This window comes from Talaromyces rugulosus, chromosome IV (genome assembly GCF_013368755.1).
Source record: "Talaromyces rugulosus chromosome IV, complete sequence".
Lineage (NCBI taxonomy): Eukaryota > Fungi > Ascomycota > Eurotiomycetes > Eurotiales > Trichocomaceae > Talaromyces > Talaromyces rugulosus.
The window spans coordinates 778,373-804,971 of NC_049564.1; the positions used below are offsets into that span (position 1 = coordinate 778,373).

The following is a 26,599-nucleotide window of genomic DNA, read 5'->3' on the forward strand; positions in this document are numbered from 1 at the left end:
GGCATGGATGTCCGCATTTGAGGAGAGCAAAAAGGCGGGCGGACTTTGGAAAGCAACCAAAAAATTGAGAGCCTGGAAGCTTTTTAAAGAGCGTTGCATGTACAGTTCCTGATGCAGTGTAAATAGCGCTGTGATGACCTCTGAACATAGTTATGAGTAATGTTATATCATGAAGTTTGAAGATTTTACAATTGACGTAAGTATATAGTTAACTAGTTAACTGGTAAGTTTAGTGGTAGCACAGTATTGTAATGGACGCTGGGTGGGGCCAGCCAGAGAGCTCCGATAAACAATCCGAAGAGCCTCCACGGTCCACCTAACATTGAGCTTGCACGTCACTCGCAATTCAGATAACGTCGCTTCCCCATACAACTATCTACGCAACTTCTCAGGGCATCACAACCAGCCGCATATTAACTCTCACAAACATCTTCCCACACGCGTTCCAACGCGCTCGATAAACAATGGCAAAGCGATCCCGCGTTGAGGAGAACGAAGACGATACAACCACAACAACAACATCATCGAAACGAAGCACGAAACGATTCGCATCACTCAAGCCACGGACTCAAAATGTTTCAAAGCGCACAATCAAGGCAAAATGGTCGAATCTGCCCGACGCAGCGCAGGAGAAAGTGCGCGCGATGTTTCGGACATTGGAGCGGCCGGTGATTGTGCTTCAACGCGATGAACGAAAGCGCGTTGAGGCGCAGACGGCGCTGGGCTCTGTGGTGAAAACGTATGTTGGCATCAAAGCAAAAAAAAAAAGGGAAGAAAAGAAAAAGAGATTGAAATGCTAACGTGCCACTAGTCTTGAACGTCGTCTACCTCGAATGCCGTTCCCGCCGATGACCAAAGATGCGACTTTTGACTACGAAGCTACATTGAACGAACATGTATGTTGTACAAGATGGGATTTAGAAGAGTAATACTGATTAATACAGCGCCTCCTAGATGCCCAGCTGTCGACAGCAACGAATACAACCGATATCCTAAAAATGGAAATCGAAAAAGAAGAGGCCCTTCTCGCCCAAGAAACGAAATACGTCGATGAGATGGAGAAGAATGCGAAAAAGGCCGAAGCTGAACGACGGCGGCAGATGAAAAATGTATTTATTCCCTGGATTCTGTTTCTTTTGTGGTAGAGGGTTATAGTTCCTTGCCTGATTTTTTACTTTTAGGAGCATCCCGTTCTGCGACATATTGATCATCAACCACAGCACTCAAATGAGGCATTGACGGCGCCGTTTATCGTCGTTGACGGCGCGCAGGATCAATCTGCGCTTTGCGAGGTATTTACCTTTGTTCTGGTTGCATTGCTTGCCAATTCTTGCTAACGAAATCATAGATTGAACCCGACTCGGAGCTTCGGTCATTGATTACACAGCTGAACGGGCATCTTAGTTCGATGAGAAACAACCTTGGACCTCTGGTGGAACTCCGAGAAGCGATCACTGAAGCGCAATCGTCTCTTGATGTTCTCTTCATTCCAGCCGATTGAGCACTCGCTTTACAGGAATCTAGAGAAAGTCACCAATGAAAAGAGCAAGCATCTTCTCTCCCGTCCTGATACCTATCGTCCCACCACCGGATAATGATACGCGCGTCAGGACAGCTACCAAAGCCTACCAGACGGATATGCAGATACATCAGAATATAGTTCTGCCTGGACAATAGGCATAGGCATACGACAGTCTCATCAGACTCACGAGCCAACTATATTACGCAGGCCATGCTGAGTATATAGACGGAAACAACCCAGCAAACAATAGCGTTGCATTGAAGACAATAAATAATACATGAATAACACCTCAAGCACACTTCACCTGTTTGGATAATAATAATAAAGTAGAGCTGTTCCTGTATTCGCCGAAACGGGGCATCGAAAGCAACCCGATTGGGCGGCGGCCGGATGTGCGGGGGAGCGAAATGACGAGCCGGTCGGCATCGAAGTTCCCTCACAACCATGACAGCCTCGTTTCGCAAGACTCTACGGGGAATTGGTTCCAGCATTTATGACACCTCACGCCCGTCGCGACTGTGATTGCTTCTCTCTATCGCTAGCTACCCCATCCCAACTGGCTTTGCTTCCTACTCGCTCTTCTCCTGCCCGAGGTTAAGCGTCCAGGCATCATGCCAGGCAACGAATCGTCTGCCTCGACAGACAATAGCATCAATATCAAAGCAGCCCCGGACAGTTCCTTGCATTTGCGAGACGCAAGCTCCAACAGCAGCGACCAAACACCATCTGTTGCCAAGGCGGACACAAACGGCCAGGCGCATGCCTCGCCGAAGAAGCGTCGCAAAGTGAACCATGGTATGTGGCTAAGGGATCTCTGTGTAACAGAGCAGATAAGAGAGTATGTGTTTGATGCTGATTGTTTTCTGGGTAAAAACAGCGTGCGTGTACTGCAGGCGCTCGGTAGGTTGCTTCTCTTTATTCTTCACCACTGCGTTTTCGAAATCAATTAAAGCTAACATTTTGTCTTTTTGTGAATCGCAGCACATGACGTGCGATTCGGTATGTCTGCATGAATACCCAAAAAATTGCCAGTTGCTAATTGCAACAGGAACGACCGTGTACGCGGTGCATCAAGCGCAATATCGGTCATCTCTGCCATGACGAGCCCCGTGAACCCACTAAGAAAGGCCGCAACGAACATGAGGAAGAGGGCGCCGCTACAAGTGACTTTGGGGCGTCTCACGGTATGTCCAATATTGGAAGACAGCCGATGCTCTCGGACTCTCCGCTCAGCATTCGCCCATCCACTATAGACCCGTCCCAAACCGTGCAGCCTTCCTCGATTTCCAACCCTGCCGGACCGACTTTGGACGCAACTCCCCAACAGAGTAAGCCACTTGATATATCTCTTAATAAAGAACAACTGCTCATCTTTGTATAGTGTTTAGCTACGGAGAATGGCCCGTGAACGGACAGAGCCAGTTCCAGGATATGCATACATTCCACCCGTCTTATATGTTTAACGCTCCCGAAGTCACCGATGAATACAATCTACTAGGCGACTTTCTGAGTAACAGCTTACTGGATGACAATGCCATGTACGGAAACGACGAGCTTCAGGGTCTATACTCGGATTCTTCCTTGATCAACATGAGCACAAATTTAGCTGGGAACAACCAGGCGTTTAACCAACAACAAAAGCTGGCTCAGCTAGCGCCGACTCAGAATATGAATGCGCAAAGTTCCGTGCAAGGGCCCAGCTCTACGATTCAAAATGACAAAGCTCGTGAAAAATACTACATGACCGCGGCCGATCCATCGGGCATGGATCCACCCGAGGAACGAATGAACAAGCTGCTCAAAGCTAAATATGAAGCCGGCATGTTGAGGCCATTCAACTACGTCAAGGGCTACGCAAGGCTGAACCAATACATGGAGCAACATATGCAGCCAGCATTGCGGCACAAAATACTTCGCCAGCTTGACAAATTCCGTCCCAAATTCCGTGAACGCATGCAGAGCCTGACCGATATCGAACTAGTGCTTTCTGAAATGTGGTTCGAGCGCAGTCTGATGGAATACGACCGTGTTTTTGCCAGTATGGCGATTCCTGCTTGCTGCTGGCGGCGAACGGGGGAGATATTCCGTGGCAACAAAGAGATGGCAGAGCTGATCAACGTCCCTATTGAGAATTTGAGAGATGTAAGATATCTGCATTCGCCCTGTAACCAGAAAACACCCATGCTAATAATTTCTTTTTCACTTTCTGCAGGGCAAGCTAGCTCTGCACCAGATCATCACTGAGGACCAGCTAGTTAGCTACTGGGAGAAATTTGGAGCCATCGCCTTTGACGGTACTCAAAAGGCTATGCTTACTAGTTGTACTCTAAAGAGCCCTGACGACGATGACTCGACAAAAGGAATTCCCTGCTGTTTCTCCTTCACCATCCGTCGTGATCCAAATGCCATGTAGGTGCCTGCCTTGGTTCGACTGTGTCGATCTCTGCTAACATGAATCAGCCCGGCTCTCATTGTGGGAAATTTCCTTCCCTCTCAAAGACGCCCTTGAGGCTGCTCTTGGTGTGATATGCGTACATAGAATGGGTCTGTTGGGATTTACCTGGCGTTTTGGATATCAATACCACGGAGCCCTAGTTGAATTGAAAGCAAGTTTTGTATTTTTTTTGGAAAGCGTCAAGGTTGACACGGTCTATAAAAGTTGGTACATATCGGTTTACATAGTTGGTCAATGTCAATATCCCAGCCCGCCTGCTGGCAGCGGCAAAGCTCGTTCCTTCCTATTTCGGCTTCGGCCCTCCAACTACTTTCTTCTCCGACGTTACGTTCTCCATCACTTCTTCATACTGTAATTCTCCCATTACATGCAACATTCAATCACTGTATTGTCGCTATGGAGGCCAGCAACGTGCGTGATCCAAATAAGATCGCCGTGTCAATTTGCGGTTTGTCATCCCTGTATCATAAAGGATCACAGAAACCCTAACCTATGCGGTCTATAGGGTTTGTCGCAGACTTGCTTTCACATACTGAAGACCTCCCATCACTTGCCTCGTGGATACAGAATGCTGAGACTACCGCGTCTTTGGATCAATTTCTGTCTGCACTTTCACTAAAATCATCAACGCTATCAGTCGCCTCGCGGAATCTCTTGGACTCGTCTGCTACCGTGTTGTGGAATGCATTCAACCGATTGTTACAAATTACTGAGGAGTTTGAATTTACGCCTCTACTCATTCAAGGTCACCTGAATTTCACATCTACACATATCGAGGCTGATTTCTCGATAGTCCCTCTACTTGCGTATCATATGTTGGTGAGCTGTGTTGCTCAAGACGATGATGCCTTTTCTCGTACTCATCCCGCAAAGTTTGTTTTACCCAAGCTTATGTCTCATTATAGATGATCCACGATACTTGATGGTGTTGGTCAGATGCGTCGAAATCTGCTTAGGTGCGATGATCCTCTGCAGCTCATGGTATAATTAATACTTACAGCTGTCCAGCGGGAGATTTGACCGAGAGAGCTTCAAACATGTTACAGCAAACTGCATCATCAATCAGTGCCCTACAAGCTAATGGACCCGTCGATAAAGAAATTGAAATTTCTATTGCAAAATATCATATTCTGCGTGCAAACCTGGTATTGCTTACTATACATGATCTTCTAAATTCTAATGTGCTAAAGGTTAGCAGGCTATGAAAGACGGAAATATCGAATTGACCGAGACAGCACTATCACAAGTTTCTAACAACTCAATGAAAACCGATCCAGGCATTGGAAAACAATATGTTATTCTGTGCCATGCCGCGTTACGACAAGCATTGGGACGTGGAGAAGCAGCAGACAAATGGCTGCTAAGAATATCCAACGCATTCCACATCTTTCATGAGTACAGCAGTCTATACTCCGACTGCGTAAAAGTCCATCTGGAAGTTATTTACACACTCGGTATGTGAAATGAAACCTCTATCCCAAGTGAGGCTGACATATAAAGCAACGAGTGATATGTCAGAGGTATCCGAGGCATTCGAAACTTTGGCAATGAAGTTATTCCAAACAGTCGAGTTGGTAAGCATAGATTATCCATTATTCTATGGATCTAACAGAGTTATTCAGGATCACCCGAAATATTCACTTGTTTTGGTCCTGCAGCTTGAATTCATGTCAAAGCAGAAGAACCCGGATCTTCGGACGTTTCACGAAGCTCTTATAAACTATATCAATCTTATGGAACCCTCTATGCAAAATTTCAAAAGGTAAAGCTGTACGCCCGCTATTTCGTTTTTATAATGACAAAGAAAGGTCCTTGGAATACGTTTCCAAATTGCGAAAACTAGGGTAAGATCGTGTCAGAGACTTAGCAACAAGCATTAATTTCTGCAGCTCCGATTCAACTATAGAAACACTAGGACATTTGTTTCAAGGAATTTGCTCCTTTCCTCGGGACGAATGCTGGCTAGAACATACATTTTTCGCCCTGACAAGACTGCTGACCTCGGCTTCGTGGAGGTCTTTGGGCTGTTTGAAGGCATTGGAAAATATGGCAAACATTCTCTGTGAAATCCTACCACAATCTTTGAGCAACGAAGCAAGTGATGCATCGCTTATTGTCAGTAATCTTTCCATTCAATATTATTGGCTGATCCTAACAAGAAATACAGATTATCTGGAAAGAGGCCGAGTATTTCTCACTGCAGGGAAATTTCCTCGAGGCTCTAGCTTGGTATCGTTTCAGCCAGCATATTCTTTTCCGCCGCGCCAGTGAAGTCAACAAAACGAAAATACTAAGGTTAGAAATTCGGAATACCTTCAAATACAGTGCTAATTCTGTTCAAAGGAAATTGATCTTCTGCGGGTTTCAAATCGGTGATAATGGGGAAGTCGAACGAGCTTGGATGTCGCTTCCTGAGCAGGAAAGAGATCCGCAAACGACTTATTTGGTATACCAAGTGCTTCTCAAGGACTCGGATTTTAGTTCAGGTATTCTCGAAAAACGAAATATGTTGACCCCTACTGACAAGATGATTTAGCCGCCGACCTACTAAGATACCTTACCGATTTAGGGAAAGAAGGACATATATATAGTGCAGCTGCGATAGCTGCTGCGTCACTCTCGCAAGAGAAGAGACAGGCTTTAGAAAGCATTCAATATTTTCTTGAAAAGACGCCAGATGGAAACGAAAATGTGCAGCCAAATTTCAGCCTCTATCGGTAATGTAGCTAGCTCTTTACTGAACTCCCTTTGGATTCTAATATAATCCGAAGAATTGCGGTTCAACTCATTGTTCGAGGAATCCGTGAAAACGATGAATCCATTTTGCATGAACAACTCTGCCAGCTTTTATCAAGAGGTACATCATTCAAAATATATATATCTAAGGAAAATGGTTAACATAGTTCCTTAGCGGTGGATCTATTCCAATATTGTCAGAAGTTCGAGCTCAATGATCTTGACTGGTTCTCGCGCTGCAGCTATCTCGCTAGTATCGAATTATTCGACAAAATCGATGGATATCAGGTGTTATCTCTGTTGGAAATCTCACTCAAGGTTAAAGCTTTCCTCATTCACTCGGGCTAGACTCTTTTTTCTATGCTGACATTCCTAGCTAATAAACATGTATCCTCAAAACATTGGCTCGGATGTCAGACTCAATCTCCTCCAGCGACGGGTTTCCTGTCACTATGTTCACATTTTAATGAACACGGCCATTGGACGGAAAGAGACCGAATCTACCAAAAAGGTACCTCTCACCATCGCACCAGTCACAGGTACAAGCAGAAACCAAAAAAAAAAAAAAAAAAACAACAACAACAACAACTAATGACATTGAGAAGGCACTATCATACTCTCAAGTGGGAAAGCATTTCCACGAAATAGAAACAGCCATGCTCGAGTCAAGACATTCTGGCAGACAAAACATCGTCAGCGAAGAGCAATATCGCCAGATGCTGCTATTCAAAACAGAAGCAGCCGTGCATCTTCAGAAATGGGGCCAGGAGGATTCGATCAGCGAGTAGTGGCCTTGATTTCTTCATATACAATACTAGCCAGATATAACATATTATTCTACCATAGAAACTATCGTCAACTCAATGTTTTGAAGTCTTTTGAGTCGGGAGTGAGATGAAGACGTCAACTGATGATGTCGACAGTTGAACAATTTATGACTAGTTAATAATATCTAGACATCTGGAGGAAACATCAATAATTTATTATATTGAAAACAAATCTGATGTAAAAAAATATCAGAAATCGAAGGGATGCCCATAGCTAATCCAGAGCTTCAGGGCTGGGTATCTTGCAACTAATCTATACAGTAAAGAATCAAGAAGGAGAGAAAAGAACAGAAACAGCAGACGAAAAGAAGAGAACGCCTTCAAACGTATGGAAGCAAATAACCATATTTCCAGTCTCCCGTCCCATAGATGCGCAAACATCAAGCAGCAAATCCAGTTATCCTCTAGCAATGCAAATCATAGCCCACTATTTCACCTGATATCTCGTCCGCTTGAAGAAAAAAACAACCAACAACTTTAAAGAAATAGAAGGAGTGATGAATAAAATGAAGAAAGAATATAACGAAAGAATAAATGGAACATCAACCTTCCCCGTCGGCGTCCCACGAACGACTCCGCGGCGTTTTGCTCGGCCCTGCTTTTGATAGCAGCGGCGTGGAGGGAACTCGCCGAGCAGCCCGTGTCGGCTTGCTCGGCGTTGGGCCGGTTGCCAGTCGCCTTTCGTGGTTCTCCTTTCCACTGCTATCGTTCTCCGTATCTGGGGTCAAGCTATGTCGCTTCGCTCGCTCGTCAAGCGCGTTGACCGTGAGTTGAAGTTCTCGTTCCAACTCCTTGCCACATCTTGGATTTTCCGAGGTGCCGTGCAACTTCTTGCGATATGCTCTCAAGGTGCGGCAGACTTGCTCCGTAGACATGTTCAGACTGCCAAACTCGCTTGGCCCTGTGCTCTTGGTACGCGATGATCGAAAATCGATGGAAGGACGACGGAGATTGGACATACTAGAGCGATGATTCACACCGTTCATAACTTTAGATTTGGGACTTGGCGGAGATGGTGATCTCCTGGGATCAAATACTGGCGCAACCGAACGGCGGACGCTGGACAGAAGCGGTGGTGAATCCCCTCGTGCAAAGCTTCCGCTCTTGGGTATCGGGGGAGCCAAGGTATACCTAGATGTCTTTCTGCGTATTCGGGGTGGCGAGGGCTCCCGGATTGGTGTCGGTGTTCCCAATGGATTGTCTTGGCGGAATCCTGCAAGCTCAGATCGAGACAGAATTCGGCGAAGCGGTGGTTTCGTCGCAGTCAGCTCTTTCACAGGAGTCTCCTCTTCCCCTCGGATGTTTCCCTGAGACAGTTCTTGGACTTGCTGTTGCTGAACGGAGAGACTCCAGATCATCACGACACCATCTAATCCAGTACTGACCAACGTGCGAGATACCTCGTTTGTGGAATCTCTTTTCTTGGTTTCTAGCATGATTACATCGCTAACACCCTCGGAATGTCCAAATTCCTTGGTCAACAATGTATCACGCTCGAGGTCGTACACTCTGATAGATTTATCAGTGGTCGATACACCAACCAAAAGACGTGGGCTCTGCCCAGGGATCTCGCTCGCGACTATCAATGAGCCCATCACGACAGCATCGACGGTGTCGGAATCGGTAGTTTTGAACGAATGGATATGCCGGCCTGAAGAGACGTCGAATCGCTGAACATGGCGGTCAATAGTGGAAAGAAGGAGAGTATCCGGGTCATCAGGAGCGAGGGCCATCGATATCGGAGACACTTTCAGAGTAATGACTTTGGACATGAGATACGCAACGGTTGTTGATCCATCAAACTCCCGGCAGGCTTTCTCACGGACAATCACGGTACGGTCGGCAGAACAGGAGAGTAATCGTTCTCCATCATTCATAAAAAGTAAACCACCCACCGCGCCCACATGCTCATCCATCGTTTGAATTAACTCAAAGGCCTCATCTGTCTTCTTGAACAGCTGCACCATGCGGTCTCGTCCCGAGCTAGCTATAAGGCAAAATCCAGAGACGGATTGAATCACAACGTCTGTGACCTCGGAGCCGTGGGCCCGCGCTTCGTTGATGCATTTCCACGGGTTTGCAGACAAAATTCTGAATAGATGTTAGTGTGTAACCTGTATTTTTGGGTGAGTAATCTTACCTCAGCACTCCATAGCGATCGCCGGACACAAAGGTATTCATGTCTTCTGTTACTCGCAGAACTTTGAGTTCATTGGCAGCCTCGTCTTCGCCGGCAGATAGCTGCTCGATTTCGACCTTCCTCGATGCTCGGCATTTGCCGTCAACATTCCAAAAGTGTACGGTTCCTTCACAGGACCATGTGAAAAAATCGGCTTCATGTAAATTTGGACTTTTCAGGGGTTTCACTCCGAGAATAGGGTCGCGATGAGCTGGCATCAGCTTCTCCTTAAGGCTGTCTTCGTCGTCACTCCCGAATGTATCTACAGGACAGACGTGGATAGCCCGTGCAGAATCAACGGTTATTATGTGAGTCGATAAGTAGGCCATGGATATAAACGTCGGTGCTTTGGTTTTAGGATTGTACACCTCAGTCGACGTGTTGGGACTTGGTGACCGGCTTTTCAGCGACTCTCGTATGCTGTCCATGTGTAGCTTGAGGCTTTTCCTTCCTCGGCCGCCGAGCCAGATGTAGCCTGATTCAGAATCTAATGTAACAGACGTGAGCCCAAAAGAAACATATTTCACGACAGTCAATCTCTGAGAGTTTTGACTATCGTCCAAAACGCAAACTGCGCCACCGTCAGTGCATAAAATGGCCTCGCAATCGGATATGCTAGCAATGCAGGTAAAGGTGTGGTCGCTAAGGGGGCCTAGAACACAATTCCTTCCCGACAGGGCTTTTGGGGAGGTACTTGGCGTGTTTGCAAAAGGTTCGGCACCAGGACGCAACTTGGATGGTGAGCTTGGCTGCGTGTCGAGCCTCCAGACCTTGACATGGCGTATTCCGGCCCTTGTTGAAAGTCAGTATAAACTGTAGTGGCCAGGGAGAATTTTCATACGTTATTAATGTTTGGCCCATCCAGCACATGTCGCGAATGAAAGAGGTGCATTTGTTGGTTGAGTGGATTTTAGCGGCCCCAGTCCGCAAGTTGATAGCCCAGACGAATAGAAATCCATCGTTCATGTCGCCCAGGGTGGCGAGATATTGGGAATCCGAGCTGAATGCAAGACTGCGTATGCCGAAAGAATGCTCTGTCAGCATGGTCAATGGGATATCGCGGGGAGCATCGGCAGCAGTGGAGAAAATCGAGACTCGAGGGTTATAGCCAGTCTGGCTTTGTTAGTGGCGTGTACAGAAATTGTGTCTTTTCAAAAAGCATACCTCGCCGATAGCTAGAAACCTCCCATTGGGGCTGATGGCAACACTAGTCACAGCCTTGATTCTCTCCCTCGAGCTCCATGTTCGAGAAGTGCTACCATCCGTCCAGTCGGCATTTGGTGTAAGCCCCCCACTGGCTGCAGGTCTATTGGTGACTGACCTATACCGGTTATCGGGTGTGACGGGGCTGCTCGTGGGCTGGTGGTTGTAAAACGAGACGATCGGGTTCACTGGCAAGGCAGTCGGTCGAGCGCGGAAGAAGCGCTGATTGACGGTCCCGTCTGTCTCAATCTGGGCCAGAATTGCGGCAGAGCCGACACACAGAGCAAATGACTTGCTCGATTCATGGGAAGAAAAGCCATTGGGCGTGGCGGTGGTAGTCCCGATGACGGTTTGCAAGGTGAGCGCGGACTGATGCGGTGAAGGCTTGCTAGGCGAGCGAGTGCCAGGCCGGAGCACTGGCGAATTGGCAGGTGTTATTTTCAGCGATGTGGCCGAGCCCGGTATCTTGCCCTTTGCGCTCCACGAGTTACTGGCCATCACATCGACGTATATAGCTAGATATTAAGTCGACGGCCGGGGCAGAGGGGTCAAGTCGAGTCATCGAGTAGTCTGACGAGAGGTCGCAAGCGAATTGTATGTCATGAGAAGGAATTAATTATTAGAGCGGCGAAAAGAGGGTGGTGAAGCGAGTGTGTGTGGTTTGGCGGATGTAAAAGAGGGGGGTAGGGCATCGACAAGGCGAAAGATTCGGGGAAAAAGACGGGTTGAACGAGTGAGTGACTGGAAGACGCACACAGTGAGGAGGTGGAAAAAAAAGAAGAGAAAGAAAGAAAGAAAGAAAGATCTCAAAAACACACAGATCAGACACCAGAGCAGAGGCGGTGAAATAACATGGTGTGCATCGAGGTTGGAACTTGGCGATGCAGGAGGAAAGAAAGCACGGAAGGAGCTGTGTTTGGCGCATTTCCGCATCTGGACTAGCGCTTCCCCGAGCTCTTCAGGGGCTCCACACGTTCATCGCATGTTGGTCTCTCTTTTTCTCATTGTTCATCACGCACTTGTCTACTCAAGGGGCAGATCTGCTTCTTCTTCACTCGCACGCGGGAATCTCTCCCTTTGCACAATGCCTTTGCGCCCCCCCCGCGTTGTCTCTCTGCCAGGGACGCTGCCCAGGTATGCTGCTAGGGCCTGTTCGTCCCGGATCGTGCCCAATCTTGTAGATCCTTCCCAGGCCTGCGGGTCGGCCAAAGCTCCTGACAGCGTTGCATTCTCCATGAGTGAAGCGCTTTTTTGATATTATATATTATACTACTTGATTCATTCATCAGTGTCGAGTGGCTCATAAATTCAGACTGCGGTTAGGCAGTTAACAGTGACACAAGAAGATTGATGTATCTTCAACATGGTATATAAATGTATGCGCCATGTATGCGCGCCAGGCCTCTCGATATGTTATTATTATTATTATTTGCCGTGAACAGTTGATGCGAATCGATCAATTTGCGCCCCTTGCATTCGGTATGTACATATGTAGGGAATGTAATTGGTTTTATTCCGAAGATCGGCATAAAGCATATATATATATAGATGCGGAAATGGAGTCATAGAATAGCTTTCTACACATGAAACATTTCGACAATGAAACATCCGAAGAATTAAACATTTAAAGGTCTAGCCTCAATGTCAATAGATCGTCGGCATTTCCGATAAGCTTAAACTCAACGTAGGACAGCCCCCGCGTCAACTGGTGGCCTCATTGTTGCACCAGGCGACCAAACCCTAAACCACATCTAAAAAGCGGCATCCGGAAATTCCCCGCAATTTAGGGCCGAGAAACTCGAGTTATAATAATTTAGACTCGCTATGATTAAATACCGCGCTCTGATTGTTTCAAAAACCATCTTATCCGTAACTGGAACGATTAAACTTCGTATAGCAATTTTGTTGATCCCCGTCCTGGCTGGTGGAGCGCCATGACGTTACATATCGGGTTTGGCCCCAACACTATACCAGAAGACGATACCTCGCCATAATTATTTGACATAGCACGATGCTGACCTGTGGAATTAAGGGTCCTTTTGGCTCCATAGTCGAGTCTGGTATTGCTGACTATCAAAGTACAAGCTATCTGATCGGCCCACTGTAATCCAGTACTTAGTCGAGGGGTTTCCCCAGCTGTCTTCCTTTTGAAAATTGAACAGGTTTCAACAAGTTTAAACTCAAACTTTGCCTCATTATATCATTACCCGACGCTGACCTTGGTTCGGGGAACGTACTCTGTCGGAAGTTCATTCCGGAGGCAAACAGTCTTTCTTTGAAATATCCAAAATCTTTTTTGGATGTTCAGTTGATCTGAATTCATATTGAAGTCATATCATCTTCTCATCTTTATTCTTTGAGTTTATTAAGCGTTGATATATTTGATATTGCGAATCATGAAACCCTCGGCGACTCTCGCTCTCGGGCTATCATGCCTCTGCAAGCAGGCCGTTGCAGGAGGCTCAGTCTTTGCACACTACATGGTATGTAGCTCGCTTTGAGCGTTCTTTCTATATGAATCTTGATCTAACAGACGACCCAGGTTGGCGGCATAACCCAAGACCACGCCAACACAGACATCCAAGAAGCCATCGCCGCCGGCTTCGACGCCTTTGCGCTCAACCTGATGAGCACCGATGACTGGTCGACCAGCGCCGTCAGCGCGCTGTTCAGCGCCTCGGCCGGCACCGATTTCAAGCTCTTCTTCAGCTTCGACATGACCCATTTCTCCGACCCGTCCGACTTTATCCCCGTTCTGAAGGACTATGTCGGAAACGACAACTACTATACATACAGTGGCAAGCCGTTTGTCAGTACCTTTGACGGTGGCACTATGACATTTGGATCCTCCGATCCGAACTCGGGCTGGACGAACTCGTTCAAGACGGTGCTTAGCGATGCTGGCATCGATGTGTTTTTTGTTCCGGACTTTGACGACGCCAGCAACTATCCCAACGACTTCTTCAGCACTTTTTCTGTAGTTGATGGTGCGTTTTCGTGGGAGACTGCCTGGCCAACCGTGAACTCGGGCAAGGTTAATGTCAGCGACTCGGTCGATTCCACTCTTATCGGGGACGCACACTCGTCGAGCAAAGTGTACATGATGCGTACGTCTTGTTTTCTGTCACATCCATAAGCTTAGGTTCTAAACTGACACCTTTACAGCCCTATCGACCTTCCAATTCAAACATCTCGACTCCAGCCAAAACTGGTACCGGCGCGGCGAATCTAACATCGTCGACCGCATGGCGCAAGTGCTCAGCCTGCAGCCGGACCTGGTCGAGGTGATTACCTGGAACGACGGCGGCGAGGGCCATTATATTGGTAACGTGTGGGAAGAAGCCATCAGCAGCAGCACCATTGGCAACTACACCAACGGGTTCAGCCATGCGGGCTGGCAGACGCTGATCCCACCGTTTGTGTCAGCGTACAAATCCGGAGCCACGGATTTGAGCCAGATCAGTACCTCTGACGGAAAACCCGTGGGCGTGATGTGGTATCGCGAATTGCTTATCACGGCCTCGTGCTCTGGGGACAGTCTCGGACAGCCCGCTGGGATGGACAGTGGGGAGGATGCGATTAGCTATGCGGTTATTCTGCCGAGTTCGGGGAGCTATACTATCAACGTGTACAGCAATAACAACAAGATTGGCTCGGCTTCCGGCACTGCTGGTCTCAATGGGGGCACTGTTACGGGGCTGGTGGCTGGCAGCGCTGATAGTCAGCGTGTCGAGGTTGTCGACGACTCGAATGGCCAGTCGGTGGTGATTTCGGCGACGGGCACAAAGGATGTTTCGGGAGAAGCCTCGGGCCTTTGCAATTTTAACTATGTTGTGGTTGCCATGTCTTGATTGGCAGCCAGCTATGTGATATGCAGGAGATCTTCCCGTTAGGGCTATTGTCAATACTTGTACATGCATGGTGTATATAAGAACAAACGTACATTATAACATTAACTGCAAACCATATATAAGAAAGCGAAGACTACATACCCAAGAAACAATATTATTGGTATAGAACTTGTCCCTAGATACTACAGAATACGGCATCGGCGACTTTTGTGATCAGCGATACTCTAGATCCTAGACTGAAACAGCTCCACTCAACACGTCCAAATACAGTAATAAATTAGTTGACTACTACATCACTTACGTATGTCCTTAATGCAGGGACAGAATAAGTCGGTCGAGAAAATGAAGTAGAAATGCGCCGATTAGCCCTTATTTCTGACGGACGACTAACTGGCATTAATGCCGACATTAACACCACGAATAGTACACGTATTCAATATTTATGTTCATATGACCAAAGTATATACATCAATAGTCCACATCTACAAGCCCCCTTCACTACTGTATACCATCTGATCATGCAGACGGCAACAGCCAAGTCGTCAAGCTCTGCGAGTACAACGGCCCAGTCCAAGTCTCGCCGCTGTTGAAGGTGACGGTAAGATCGACCTCGTTATCAAACCCATTCTGAATCACAACTACTCTTGTGCCGTCCGGCTGCACAAATGCCTGGGCCTCGACCTTGTTGCCGCTGCCGTAGTCGTAGCTACCAGTTGTGTCGAGGGCGATGGATCCACGCGGCAGGAAGCGCGAGAATTGGGCGAGATAGTAGTAGTCGGCTGTCTTGCTGTAGGTGCCGGCGTCGGTGTCGACGGTAACAACTCCTCGACAAGTCGTGCAGCCGCCGTCGAGGTGAGGGCTGTCACTGGTGTCGGTGCCTAAGGTCCAGGCTATCACGCCAGAAGCCCAGTTTTGTAGCGGTCTAGCTAGTCAGAAGACTCTAAAGTAGAACACGAGAAGAAAAGAAACTCACCCCATGGTGAAATCAATGGTGCTGGACCAGTCGTTGATTTCCGAGGTCCAGCACTCGGTCATGTATTGCTGGACGTCGGGATTGGTGTTGTGAAAGTCAGTCAGCACACTCCAGTTGTTGTTCTGGGCATAGCAATGCCAGGCAACAGTCGACACGTAGGAGCTGGCCCCGTCAAGAACAGCCTGGGGATAGCTAGGGACATCTGCAAAAGTTGTTAGCCGATGCACTTGTTTATTATGAAAGGCACACCAACCTGTGTTATGGTCATAAGCCCAAATCTCAGTGTCCAAGTTTGCACTTTTCAGCGCTGGGCCGACGTTGTTCTGGATAAAGTTGGTCGAATCGTCTGCGCTGACATACATGGTCGGATACCCCGACTGGCTGTTGAGTGGCTCATTCTGAATGGTGATGGCATCGACAGTCACGCCCCCGTCAGCAAAGGCCTGGATGTACTTGACAAAATAGTCCGCGAATGCGTCTGCATACTGCGGGTCGAGGTTGTTGTCGTCGGTGGATCCAGACGTCACGCCATTGAGCTTCATCCAGCCTGGCGGGCTCCAGCTGGAGCCCAGCAGCTTCATCGACCCGCTAGCAGAGGCGAACTTGCTGATCCAGCTAACCATGTTGTTTCCAGCGTCCGTCAGGCTCCAGCTAGACAGGTCGGTGTCGGCGCTGCTCGCGTCATCGTAGGTGTAAACGCTCGAGGACAGATCGGACGAGGCGATGGTATGGCGCATCAGATTGAACGAGGCGCCGTCGTTGGTGGTGTCAGTGAAGAGGTCGTTTAGGACGGCGCTTTGCTGGTCCGAACTGAGCTCGGAGAAGACGGTCACGGTGGCATCGGTGACAGCAGCTGTCCGGCGTTAGCATAGTCACATTCTTCTGGCCAGCAAAACGTACCTCCAAAGCCGTCGATGGTCTGCTTGTGTCCGGACGAGGTATCGTCCACGGTCAGGTTCCAGGTCGATGTACTGCTCAAAGTGCCACTGGAGCCCTGTGTTGGAGCAGTGTAGTTGCCCAGCTGGTACGAGCCGTCGTTGGAGCTCACCCACGCCTGGGCCGACGAGACGCTTCTCTTAGAGATGGTGCGTCCATGGCTTGAGACAGGCAGGCCCACAGCCACCAGGCTGGCCAGTTTGAGGGTTTGAAGCAACATTGTATTAGGCTTCAATCTGTCGGATGATAGCTTGATCACCCAGGATCAACATCGGATAGTCTTTCATCTTATATACGTTGCAGGAGATTCCCCACAGACCAGCAGTTTCTGAAAGTGGTAAGTGACCAAGTCTCACTGTTTCAACATTTAAAACCATCAAACGAGGCCCAAACGCAGGCTAACATTAAAGCAGTCCACTTAAACGCTTAACTTGGCGTCTTAGTACTATGCACAAACTCGATTACGACCCTATACTGGTAGACCGACCCCAACTTTGAAACTGGCATGGATAACATATGTTAGGTCTTGTTCACGCTCCATAGTACTCTATAGCACTGTGTATAATATCACTCATTGAGACCCGGAGGTCACAAGGGTACCGGGATGACATGCCAGGTGCAATCACTCCACACCGGCAATACTTTTATTTCCATTTCCCCGGATATTTGTCGGGCACTCAGCCTGGTGCTGTACGCTGTGGACGTCTGCAAATCAACGGTCAACAGCAAGTTGACAGCAAAGATTTGGCATGATTCCGACTCCATTCGTGCCGATTGGCTCCGAAATTTCCTATTCTGGAAAGTGGTGTCTTCATCCGCCGCCCCCGCAATATTAATCGGGTTGCGGAGTAGTACTAATATCTCCCGAGTAGTATCCTGTGCAAATCTTAATATTAATCTGGGCTATTTTCAAGGCTTTTTTGAAACCAATTAAATAATACCGTTCATGTAGGGTCTTTAGGATTTTCTTAACAGAGTTAGTTTATGCCTGGTGGTATTTGTTAACATGGTTTTCGTCATGCTTGGAGGTCGGCATCTAGTAATGAGGCCGAGATGTTGAACGTGTAGGAAAAGAGTAATAGACAATAGTAGTAATAATATGCAAACATGTATGCAGGAAGAAAAATAGAATTGTCATCAATTAATATATCAGATGATTTGGTTGCGTCACTTGACTCGACGGTCGATATAAAACGCGCTATCCCTATCATGGCTAGCGCCATTCGTCCCCCTGCTGTCTCCGAAGCTTTTCTGCAAATAGTCGTCAACAACATCTGCAAGCCTTCCACTGGTATTGGCAACACACCTTACCTCACGGGGCCTTCAAAATGCCTGCAACATGCACTTTGTCCGTCTCGATTATTACGAATGCGATGCGTAGCATCTACCTCAGCAACGTTACCACGCAATCGCCTAAACTTTGCTTGTCGTCCAAGAGTCAGCCATGCCTTGCACGTCCTCGATTCAATACACATCCTTTACGTGCGTCGTCCAGACGATCGTTTGCAACCACATCCAGAAATGGCCAATATGTGCCAATGACCTCGAGTGAGGAAGGCATAGGCAAGATTAAGACCAAGACCAAGACCAAGACCAACGTCGACGACGATTTCGTACTCGATATATTTCCCAAGGAACCCCCGCAAAAAGCAAAGAGCACCGACAAGTCGCAAAAGAAGGTAGCAGAAGGGGCCCGGATTAAAACGTTCAAAGGGAAAAAGCCCGAAGGAACAGAGGAGTCTGCCCCGAAGAAGAAACCCAAGCCGGAGCCGTGGCAACTGCAGAAAGCAGCCCTGCAGAAAAAGTTCAAGGAGGGGTGGAACCCGCCCAAGAAAATATCTCCAGATAACATGGACATGATACGCCATCTCCATTCAACCAAACCCGAGGAATGGACAACACCGGCCCTTTCGGACGCCTTCAAGGTATCGCCAGAAGCCATCCGACGCATCCTTCGAAGCAAGTGGCAGCCAACAGAAAATGGGAGGAAAGAACGCCAGGAGCGATGGGAGAGACGCCATGAGAGAATATGGGCCCAAATGGCCGAACTGGGTCTGCGTAAACCGATGCCATCGGTCAATCAGTACTCTGATCTCACTGCGTTGGGGATGCCAGCGCCGAAGCCAGATGGTCTGCGCCGGCGCCGGCGCCGGTCTCAGCCTCAGCCTCAGCCTTTGAAATAGATTTATTTAATTTTTTTTTTTTTAAAAAAAGAAATGTACTTGTATATTACTATTACCAATACTACTACTTTTGTCATTATTTTGCGTATAGCTCAATCATTCGACGTTCCATCAGGCGCACCTCGGCCAGTTTAAGGATTGGCGCTAGGACCCGTGCCCCTGCTCACTAGTTACCCAATGCCTGCGGAGACTCGAGAGGCCCAGCTCCCTCCACCATCCCTCTGCGACCTCGCATCTTCTTCATCGCCTCGTCTCGCTTCGCCCTTCAGTCGCCGCCAATTGCCTCGCCAGTCCTTTGCGAATGGCTGCTCGCACGTAACAGCATGCTAAGGCCCCCACGAACCTCATAGTCCTCTCTTCTGTCCCATTTCGTCATCCGCCCATGTGGTAAAACCACGCCCGCCATGGTCGCCATGCCATCGGACCTGCAAGTGTTCGTCAAATGGAAGGAACAAACCATCTTTGCCGGCGAAGATGTCGAGTGCACAATCACATTCAAGAACGTTGCAGAGACCGCAAAGGAAGAACCCAAGACGCCCGCTCTAAACCACCAGCGCAGAGCATCGCGGCCCTTTACCGCCGGCTCCAACAATGACACCGGCTACTTTGGCACCAAATCGCCGCAGAGTTTCTTTTTCAGTGGAGGGGGTCGTCGCTCTACTCCGTCAAGTCCTCGCCGGCCGGCTTTGGGATCTCACCGTGTGTCCGCTTCACTGAGCTCGCCGTTGACCGGTTCCCACAGCTTCCCTCCTCTTCATACACCCTCGCACCTGAACAGTGGTTCGAATCATAAACACAAAAGATCCGTTTCGATTCTATCCATAGAGAGTGACGGTAGCACCGTGTCCGAAAAGACGCCGGTTCAGTCTCAGGTCGCTCGTTCGCGGCCATGGGGTCACGGCCGCTCGGCCAGTATGCAGGTCCTTCCAAAACGACCGTCGGGCACAGAAGAAATATTTTCTCCAGGTATATAAATCGAATAATCTTTAACAAAATTACCAGTTATTTACTTTTCCTAGGCGGGAGACTCCCTGTTCGGGGATTGCCCTCGGCAGAATCAGCTCTAAGCCCTCGCATCGAGGCTGAACGATTTCGCAAGCCCAGCAGAGCGGGCTCAGGAACCGCAAGTCCGATGCGGAGTCCTCGCGCAGGACCGGCTCCGCTGTTAACTGATTTTAAATTCCCAATGGCCCCTGCACCTAACGAATCCGATGGCAGTCTTCCTGGGTCTGATCAACTGACCGGGGCAAATGATGATCCCATACCTCATCGACAACAACCCAGACAGCCCCCGTCTCTTACACAACAAGCACACTTGGCTCCCGCAACACGGATCCTGTCGAACTCGAGCGTCAATGGCAGTACCAGAAGCAGTGGCGAGTTCTACGCGGCCAGCAACAATTCGAGTGATACTCTTGAATCCGAGTATACAAATTATGGCGGCGCCCGTTCGAAAGCCAGTGCACCAAAGCATAGACGGCATCTTTCTAGTCTTGAACCGAGTATAAAGTCACGAGACGCCCTCACGTTACTGATGGGATATGCTCAAATAAGCGCGACATTCACTGTTGATGGTTCCTTGGTCAATCAGGCTGCATTTGAAGACGTTAAAAGGAAGGGTGTTGTTGGAGGGCAACCAAATGGCGGCCGCACCCAGGAGAAAACCCGCCGAGGTGGCGGTTTATTGGGTGCCTTTGGATGGAATGCTATCGAGGAATCAATCAATGGCCTACTATCCAACGGTGATCTCGAAGGCCTCAGAGACATGCGAGGGGTTACTTCCTCCAAATCAGTGCCGTTACTATCTACTCCACAATCTCTTTTATTTGTGAATCTTCGTCTCGGTCCTGGCGAGGAAAAGTCATACTCTTTCTCATTTACACTTCCGAAAGGACTTCCCGCCAGTCACAAGGGAAAGGCAATCAAAGTTCTCTATAATCTCGTCATTGGAACACAGAGAGCGGGTGGGCCGAAGGATACACAACAGGTCAATCGTATAAGTGTCCCCTTTCGAGTTTTTAGCGGAGTCAATGGTAAGTTCTCTTGTCTTGCACTCGATTAACTAAACTAATATCGTCCAGGTCACGGAGATGTTCTCAGCCACGATCTTATGCAACCCTACGTTCTTTTACGTGACGAGGCACGCGTGCAAACTCTTAATGGAAGCCCGCGCCCTCCTCCGAAAGACAAAAGTATTAGTGGTCCAGTCTGGACTACTGCCCCGGAATTTCTGTCGTATGTGGACGAATTACTTGACCATCACGAACAACAATCTTTACGCACCCCAGGAGCCCCGCCGATAACACCACTTGAAAGAAGACCATCCACTAACTTTCATGGGCCGGATATGTCCTGTAAAGACGCAATTGACTTTGCCATTCTCCGAGGCAATCAAATAACAAGTTCCAATCGCAGCGCCAATAGATTTGACATTGCCCGGAACGGGCGCCGAATCGTAGTAGTGGTGCTGAACCGCCCATCTCACCGGCTCGGCGAGACCGTCTTTGCCACTATCGAGTTCTCCGATGCTGCTCTTCCCTGCTTTTCTTTGCGGGCTACTTTGGAATCGTCCGAAAAGGTTGATTCGTCCCTAGCGGTGCGATCCAGCGCAAGTATACACCGCGCTACACGACGTATCCACGCCTCTTATTTTGAGAACACGTTGTTCTCTACGAGAGTAGTTTTTAGCCCGGCTATTCCGGTCTCGGCAACCCCAACGCTATTGACGAGCGGCATAAAACTAGATTGGGAGCTCCGCTTTGAGTTTGTCACGACGCATTCGAATAACGACGCTGACGCCACCCTGTCTGGGATGCGGCTGTTGGAGTCTGTTGGGGAAGACGATCGAGGTACCGTCTTTGCAGCGCTGGAAAACCTGCCCAGCGAGTCGTTTGAGATTGTCATTCCTCTGACAGTCTATGGCGAGACGGTTCGAGAGCCTTTGGCTGAAGAAAACGAAGGATATTCTATTTGACATTGAATGCTATATGAAATAGTTCTTGCATACGCTTATATACCTTTGTACAGAATTTTAAAAAAAAATCCCTATAATATAAAATCATATAGAATCGACTTGGATGTGTGAAGTGTCTCAATTAAGTGTATACTTATCACGTGACTATCGGTCGCCCCAGCAACCACTTCAACCGCCGCGGAGTACGGTGGGGAACATTGAAGCAGGAACGGCAGTCGAGCTCCTCAAGCCTCAATTCAAGATCGAGTGAAGAGTACAGTAACCGTTACCCGATTATCTTCTCATTCCTCTCTGCTCAAATTTCTTTCTGCTCGAAGAGTATACGTGCACGGACTTGCAGAATCCCACTGACCAGCAATTTGTCGCCCTCGAAGCGAAGCCGCATACCGCTGTCGAATTCCTCAAGCCGAGGGGATTCCAGATTGGGAACTGGGCATATCCAGTCGTTTTAGCTGCTCTTTTCATAAATACGCCACACGGGGAAAAAAATCATGGCGTCCTTGATGAATACAATGTGTGTTTCCCTGTTATCAACTATCACCTACCATCCAGTCGATTCCTCTGTCATCACCCATCACCATGTCGTTCCCCAGTCAAACGCGTCCTATCCTTGCCCCTACACTCCTAACACAGTCCGAATCGACGCAGACGATAAACGCTCGTCATAATTTCCTGTCACTCGAGCCTCCTTCTTATTTGTCACCCGCCGTTCGAGCTCTCAAGGGTAGCTTGCATGTGCTAACTCCACCAAGTAATGCGCGCACCAAGGGTCCCTTCAAACCCCGCTCGGCGACGCGGGGCACGAGTAGTTACCAACTCAGAAGATTTGCGGAAGAGACGCTGGGTAGTGGGAGTCTCCGAAAGGCAGTCCGATTGCCTGAGGGGGAGGATGTGAATGAATGGTTGGCAGTGAATGGTGCGTCCATCTCTCTCTTTTTTTGGGGAAAAGAAACTGACTTTTATTGGGACAATAGTGGTCGACTTTTATAACCAAATAAATCTCCTTTATGGCTCAATCACCGAGTTTTGCTCGCCGCAGTCGTGTCCCGAGATGAAAGCTACAGACGAGTTTGTCAACCCTTGCTATATGTGAATGCAGCATCTAACAAAAATGGGAACAGGTTTGAATACCTTTGGCAAGACTCGGAAGCATACAAACGGCCTACCAAGATGTCGGCTCCGGAATATATCGAACATCTCATGGCTTGGGTGCAAGGGAACATTGACAACGAACAGCTGTTTCCCAGCCGGACTGGTAATTTTCACCCACAAAACTCTATATATAAGTTTTATCTGAAACTAAAGTTTTGAAAATCTAGGAGTCGCATTCCCCAAATCATTCCCATCTCTGATCCGTCAAATGTTCAAACGCCTGTACCGCGTGTACGCGCACATCTACTGTCACCACTATCACGTAGTCCTCAATCTCGGCCTCGAGCCGCATCTCAATACCAGCTTCAAGCATTACGTGCTATTCATTGATGAACACAATCTTTCCAGTGGCAAGGATTTCTGGGGCCCGTTGGGAGATTTGGTCGAAAGCATGCTGCGGAGTGACTAAGACGGTACAACTCACAGGAGGGGTAGCAACGGATGCGTGCGTTGATGGGTCTGAGGCTCGGTATATGGGTAGTCTTGCATGGAATTATGGATTATGCGGTTTATTGAACATTTGTGTTTTGTGTTTGTGTTTGGCGTTTGGGGAATCATGTTGAGGGGGTTGTACTTTTTTTTCTTTTTCTTTTTTTAAATATCATATTGCATAAGAACTGACTAAGAGCATGTTACTCTTCCGAGGACGTTGTCTGCTGCACTATAGTAGTTAATACGGATATCGAAACAGCATAAACGAACAGTCTTGTTAGAAATATTCAACTCACCCAAATTACTATTTGATCTATACCGGTAACCAGTCAGGCCTGTCCTTATTGATCTGCCCTCATGGCGGGATACACTGGTCTGTCGCGAGGGCCAGAGGGTACCATTTACGAAAAGGAGAAAGGATTCGACGACAATTTAAAGATTTAGATTGACCCGACAAAAACCAAGTTTATCAAGAACCTGAAAAGGTCAGCGGCGTCATCCATATTCCATGTGAATTATGATGGCAAGCCGCGCGTTTTGAAAGTTGTGTGTGCCTTGGACCTTTGCTACATCTCAAAAGTCCACCAGTGTCTAACCACGTCCAGTTCCACACTAATGAAGACCCTGGGTATGCTGACGACGGAGTTCGTGATTTGAATCGTGCCCGCTGCGAAATCCGCGCCTACTGCAGCCTCAAGCGATTTGGCATATGCGACAGGGGCTATGTACCACAGTTTTACGGGTACACATTATTTTTACACCCAACCACGTTTGCCCCTCATTTGGATGCCTTTCGACGCGATATTGGTCTCCCAAGTGCTATTTTGATGGAATACCTGCCGAACCCATTGTTGATGAACTGCGTCACTTATAGTGAAGAGCGAATGGCTAGTGCAGTTGACGGTATCAAACAGATACATTCAGCTTTAATCGAGCATAATGACCCTTATCCTAAGAATGTTGTCATGTTCCCGGTGATCCAGAAAGAGTGATGTGGATAGATTTTGATGTTGCCATCACTTATCCTAACATCTCTTACATTGGAGACAAGCAGCGTGCTTGGATCGATATTGAAACTGGGTGTGTTGAGGATGTTGGGAAGAAACTTGTAGGTTTCTTTCAATTTTCACTGTTACTTTGCGACTGACGCATTTCACAGGCCGAAGATCAGAAACAAGGCCTTCCGCCAAACACGAAATATTACTAGGCCAATTTCCCAAGTTGTTCAATATATGAATACAGCGCCTGCTTTACTTTACAGAAGCTGCCAGTCGTCATCCACCGCTGCTAGTATACCGAGATACCAAAGTCCGAGCAGTACATTCAAACGTCCAGGCCCATGCTACCAGCAGGTTGCTGGAAATCAGCTCGCAGTGCACGCCGCAAAACAGCAAGATGGTCAATTTCTTACTGTGCGCCCGCAAATCTAGGTATGCTTTACTGTTCAGATCATGACTTAGTGTATGGCCTTTGACACTGAAAATTAAGTAGAATGGTTCCAGCTGGAAGCTGATTTTTGGAAGCTACATGTACTGTACTACAACTGTACGGAACGAAGGACGGAGGAAACGGATATAGCGGAAACAGGCAGGTAGCAACATTCAAGTTATAAAAAATTATTGATAAGTTATAAATATACACACCTCTTAATATTTACATTACGCTTAATAGCTCCTACGTAAAAATACCAGCTTAATAAATAGCCTTAATGCCTTATTTCAGGCTTTATACACTCTCGAAGCCCTTCCAGAGCCCTCCTGGAGCTGCCATCGCTTCAACGTAGGTATATACAAAGGAAATATTTAGATTCTGCTAAAAAGATATTCTAAAAAAAAGGAGGTAGGAACAGAGGTGATGGGACAAACGCAAGGAGTAGTACACACGATGCAATAGTACAATTCTCACATAATCTGGCAAGATACACCATTTTTTCCCCACTTCACATGTTTTGTTTGTGGGTTAAAAAAAAGACATTTTTTGTTTTCAATACCAGAATTTGCTGGGGTTGGTGGTCAAGTTATTTTTCTTGAAATTTACAGAGCATCGGTCAAGGCCTTGTTCAGACGGTTGATCTTGGAAGAGACGCTGAGATCGATGGTTCGGTCACCAAGTTCGACAATGAGGCCGCCAAGGACATCGGGGTTGACCTGATACAGTTAGATTTGGGTAGAGAGAGTATATAGAGAGAAAGAAAAGAGAGCGTACCTTGGTCACAATCTTGAGCTTCTTGCCCTGGCTGAACTCGGACTTGGCAACGGCCTTTTCGATGCGCTGGATGGTCTTGTTGTCGAGTTCCTGCGACTCATCAGTTCCGAAACATTGGGGGAAAAATAGAAAGGGAGGGGAAATACCTGAGCACTGGTAATGTTCAACTCAATCTCGCCCTTGTGCGCGCTAATCAAAGTGCCAAACTTCTCCACAACACCGGCCAACAAACCCAATCGGTTGTTCTCAGCAAGCGTGGTAAGGAAGTTCTTGAGAATGTCGCCCTTGTCGACGCCGGCAACCCGCTGTAGCTCCTGCACAATCTGTCGCTTGTCGCTCACGGTGAGAGTGGGGGCGTTGAGGACGGTGGTGAGTTTTGGGTCCTTTTTGAAGACCTCGCCGAGCGTGGAGAGGGCCTTGGAGACTTGGTCGAGGGACGAGGTTTTGGCCGAGGCAGTGTACTGAATAGGGAATTAGAAAACTCGTTCCTTTCTTCAATTGTCATTCCCCCCCCCCCGTGTCTTCAACATCGAATACCCCCCCAATTGAATGATTCCACTCACCAAAGCATTGGCATAGGTACCATCAACTCCGTACAAAGCCACCGGCGGGCGCGAATTCTGAGCCGAAGGCGCAGCAGCAGCAGCAGCATAGGTCCTCAGGCTTCCCTGAGTCGCCGATCGGGAGATCTGGACGTTGGACGAGGCACGCAGGCCGGCGGCGCGGATGACAGCACGAGAGGAAAACATTGCGAATTTCGAATTGACGAAAGAACAAAAGAGCTAGAGGTATATTAACAGATTTGGAGCCGACAATGGGCGCTCGTTTGCGGGGTTTGAATCGGCGGGCTTGTCGTAGCTTTGAGGAGGAGTTGACTTCCGAAGTTCTTTACAGCGCTCCCATTTCGGGCGCGTCACGTGATGCGTGACCAACCCGAAACTTGCCGTCGAGGTCCAACGCCTTTCCGCTTT

General features: G+C 48.1%; 8 protein-coding genes across 8 annotated transcripts; 5 read left to right on the forward strand and 3 right to left on the reverse strand.

Annotated features, from left to right (window-relative positions):
- Positions 1-464: 464 nt before the first annotated feature.
- Positions 465-1,501, forward strand: TRUGW13939_07043 (uncharacterized protein; the record flags this gene model as incomplete). The annotated part of the gene is made up of 5 exons (XM_035490185.1): positions 465-739; positions 812-896; positions 945-1,109; positions 1,182-1,292; positions 1,349-1,501. The coding sequence occupies 5 exons, from the start codon at positions 465-467 to the stop codon at positions 1,499-1,501; spliced, it is 789 nt and encodes a 262-aa protein (XP_035346078.1).
- Positions 1,502-2,133: 632 nt separating this feature from the next.
- TRUGW13939_07044 (uncharacterized protein) lies at positions 2,134-7,061 on the forward strand (the record flags this gene model as incomplete). The annotated part of the gene is made up of 18 exons (XM_035490186.1): positions 2,134-2,317; positions 2,400-2,422; positions 2,504-2,521; positions 2,571-2,850; positions 2,904-3,664; positions 3,735-3,931; positions 4,205-4,425; positions 4,483-4,849; positions 4,978-5,122; positions 5,176-5,431; positions 5,478-5,551; positions 5,600-5,739; positions 5,969-6,092; positions 6,145-6,272; positions 6,321-6,463; positions 6,514-6,694; positions 6,749-6,834; positions 6,889-7,061. 18 exons carry the CDS (start codon positions 2,134-2,136, stop codon positions 7,059-7,061), a joined length of 3,501 nt encoding a protein of 1,166 aa, XP_035346079.1.
- A 1,021-nt stretch (positions 7,062-8,082) lies between these two features.
- TRUGW13939_07045 (uncharacterized protein) lies at positions 8,083-11,420 on the reverse strand (the record flags this gene model as incomplete). Its single annotated transcript, XM_035490187.1, has 4 exons — positions 8,083-9,631; positions 9,681-10,511; positions 10,561-10,832; positions 10,884-11,420. 4 exons carry the CDS (start codon positions 11,418-11,420, stop codon positions 8,083-8,085), a joined length of 3,189 nt encoding a protein of 1,062 aa, XP_035346080.1.
- A 1,898-nt stretch (positions 11,421-13,318) lies between these two features.
- TRUGW13939_07046 (uncharacterized protein) lies at positions 13,319-14,773 on the forward strand (the record flags this gene model as incomplete). The annotated part of the gene is made up of 3 exons (XM_035490188.1): positions 13,319-13,405; positions 13,465-14,029; positions 14,088-14,773. The coding sequence occupies 3 exons, from the start codon at positions 13,319-13,321 to the stop codon at positions 14,771-14,773; spliced, it is 1,338 nt and encodes a 445-aa protein (XP_035346081.1).
- Positions 14,774-15,289: 516 nt separating this feature from the next.
- On the reverse strand, positions 15,290-16,902 carry TRUGW13939_07047 (uncharacterized protein; the record flags this gene model as incomplete). Its single annotated transcript, XM_035490189.1, has 4 exons — positions 15,290-15,695; positions 15,747-15,948; positions 16,000-16,599; positions 16,647-16,902. The coding sequence occupies 4 exons, from the start codon at positions 16,900-16,902 to the stop codon at positions 15,290-15,292; spliced, it is 1,464 nt and encodes a 487-aa protein (XP_035346082.1).
- Positions 16,903-18,010: 1,108 nt separating this feature from the next.
- Positions 18,011-18,865, forward strand: TRUGW13939_07048 (uncharacterized protein; the record flags this gene model as incomplete). The annotated part of the gene is made up of 1 exon (XM_035490190.1): positions 18,011-18,865. One exon carries the CDS (start codon positions 18,011-18,013, stop codon positions 18,863-18,865), a length of 855 nt encoding a protein of 284 aa, XP_035346083.1.
- Positions 18,866-19,215: 350 nt separating this feature from the next.
- Positions 19,216-23,400, forward strand: TRUGW13939_07049 (uncharacterized protein; the record flags this gene model as incomplete). The annotated part of the gene is made up of 8 exons (XM_035490191.1): positions 19,216-19,831; positions 19,885-20,898; positions 20,947-21,794; positions 22,180-22,353; positions 22,488-22,755; positions 22,814-22,907; positions 22,961-23,094; positions 23,159-23,400. Coding segments are annotated over 8 exons (3,390 nt in total), but the record flags the coding sequence as incomplete, so codon positions are not given.
- Positions 23,401-25,456: 2,056 nt separating this feature from the next.
- Positions 25,457-26,377, reverse strand: TRUGW13939_07050 (uncharacterized protein; the record flags this gene model as incomplete). Its single annotated transcript, XM_035490192.1, has 4 exons — positions 25,457-25,570; positions 25,629-25,718; positions 25,775-26,089; positions 26,192-26,377. The coding sequence occupies 4 exons, from the start codon at positions 26,375-26,377 to the stop codon at positions 25,457-25,459; spliced, it is 705 nt and encodes a 234-aa protein (XP_035346085.1).
- Positions 26,378-26,599: the final 222 nt, after the last annotated feature.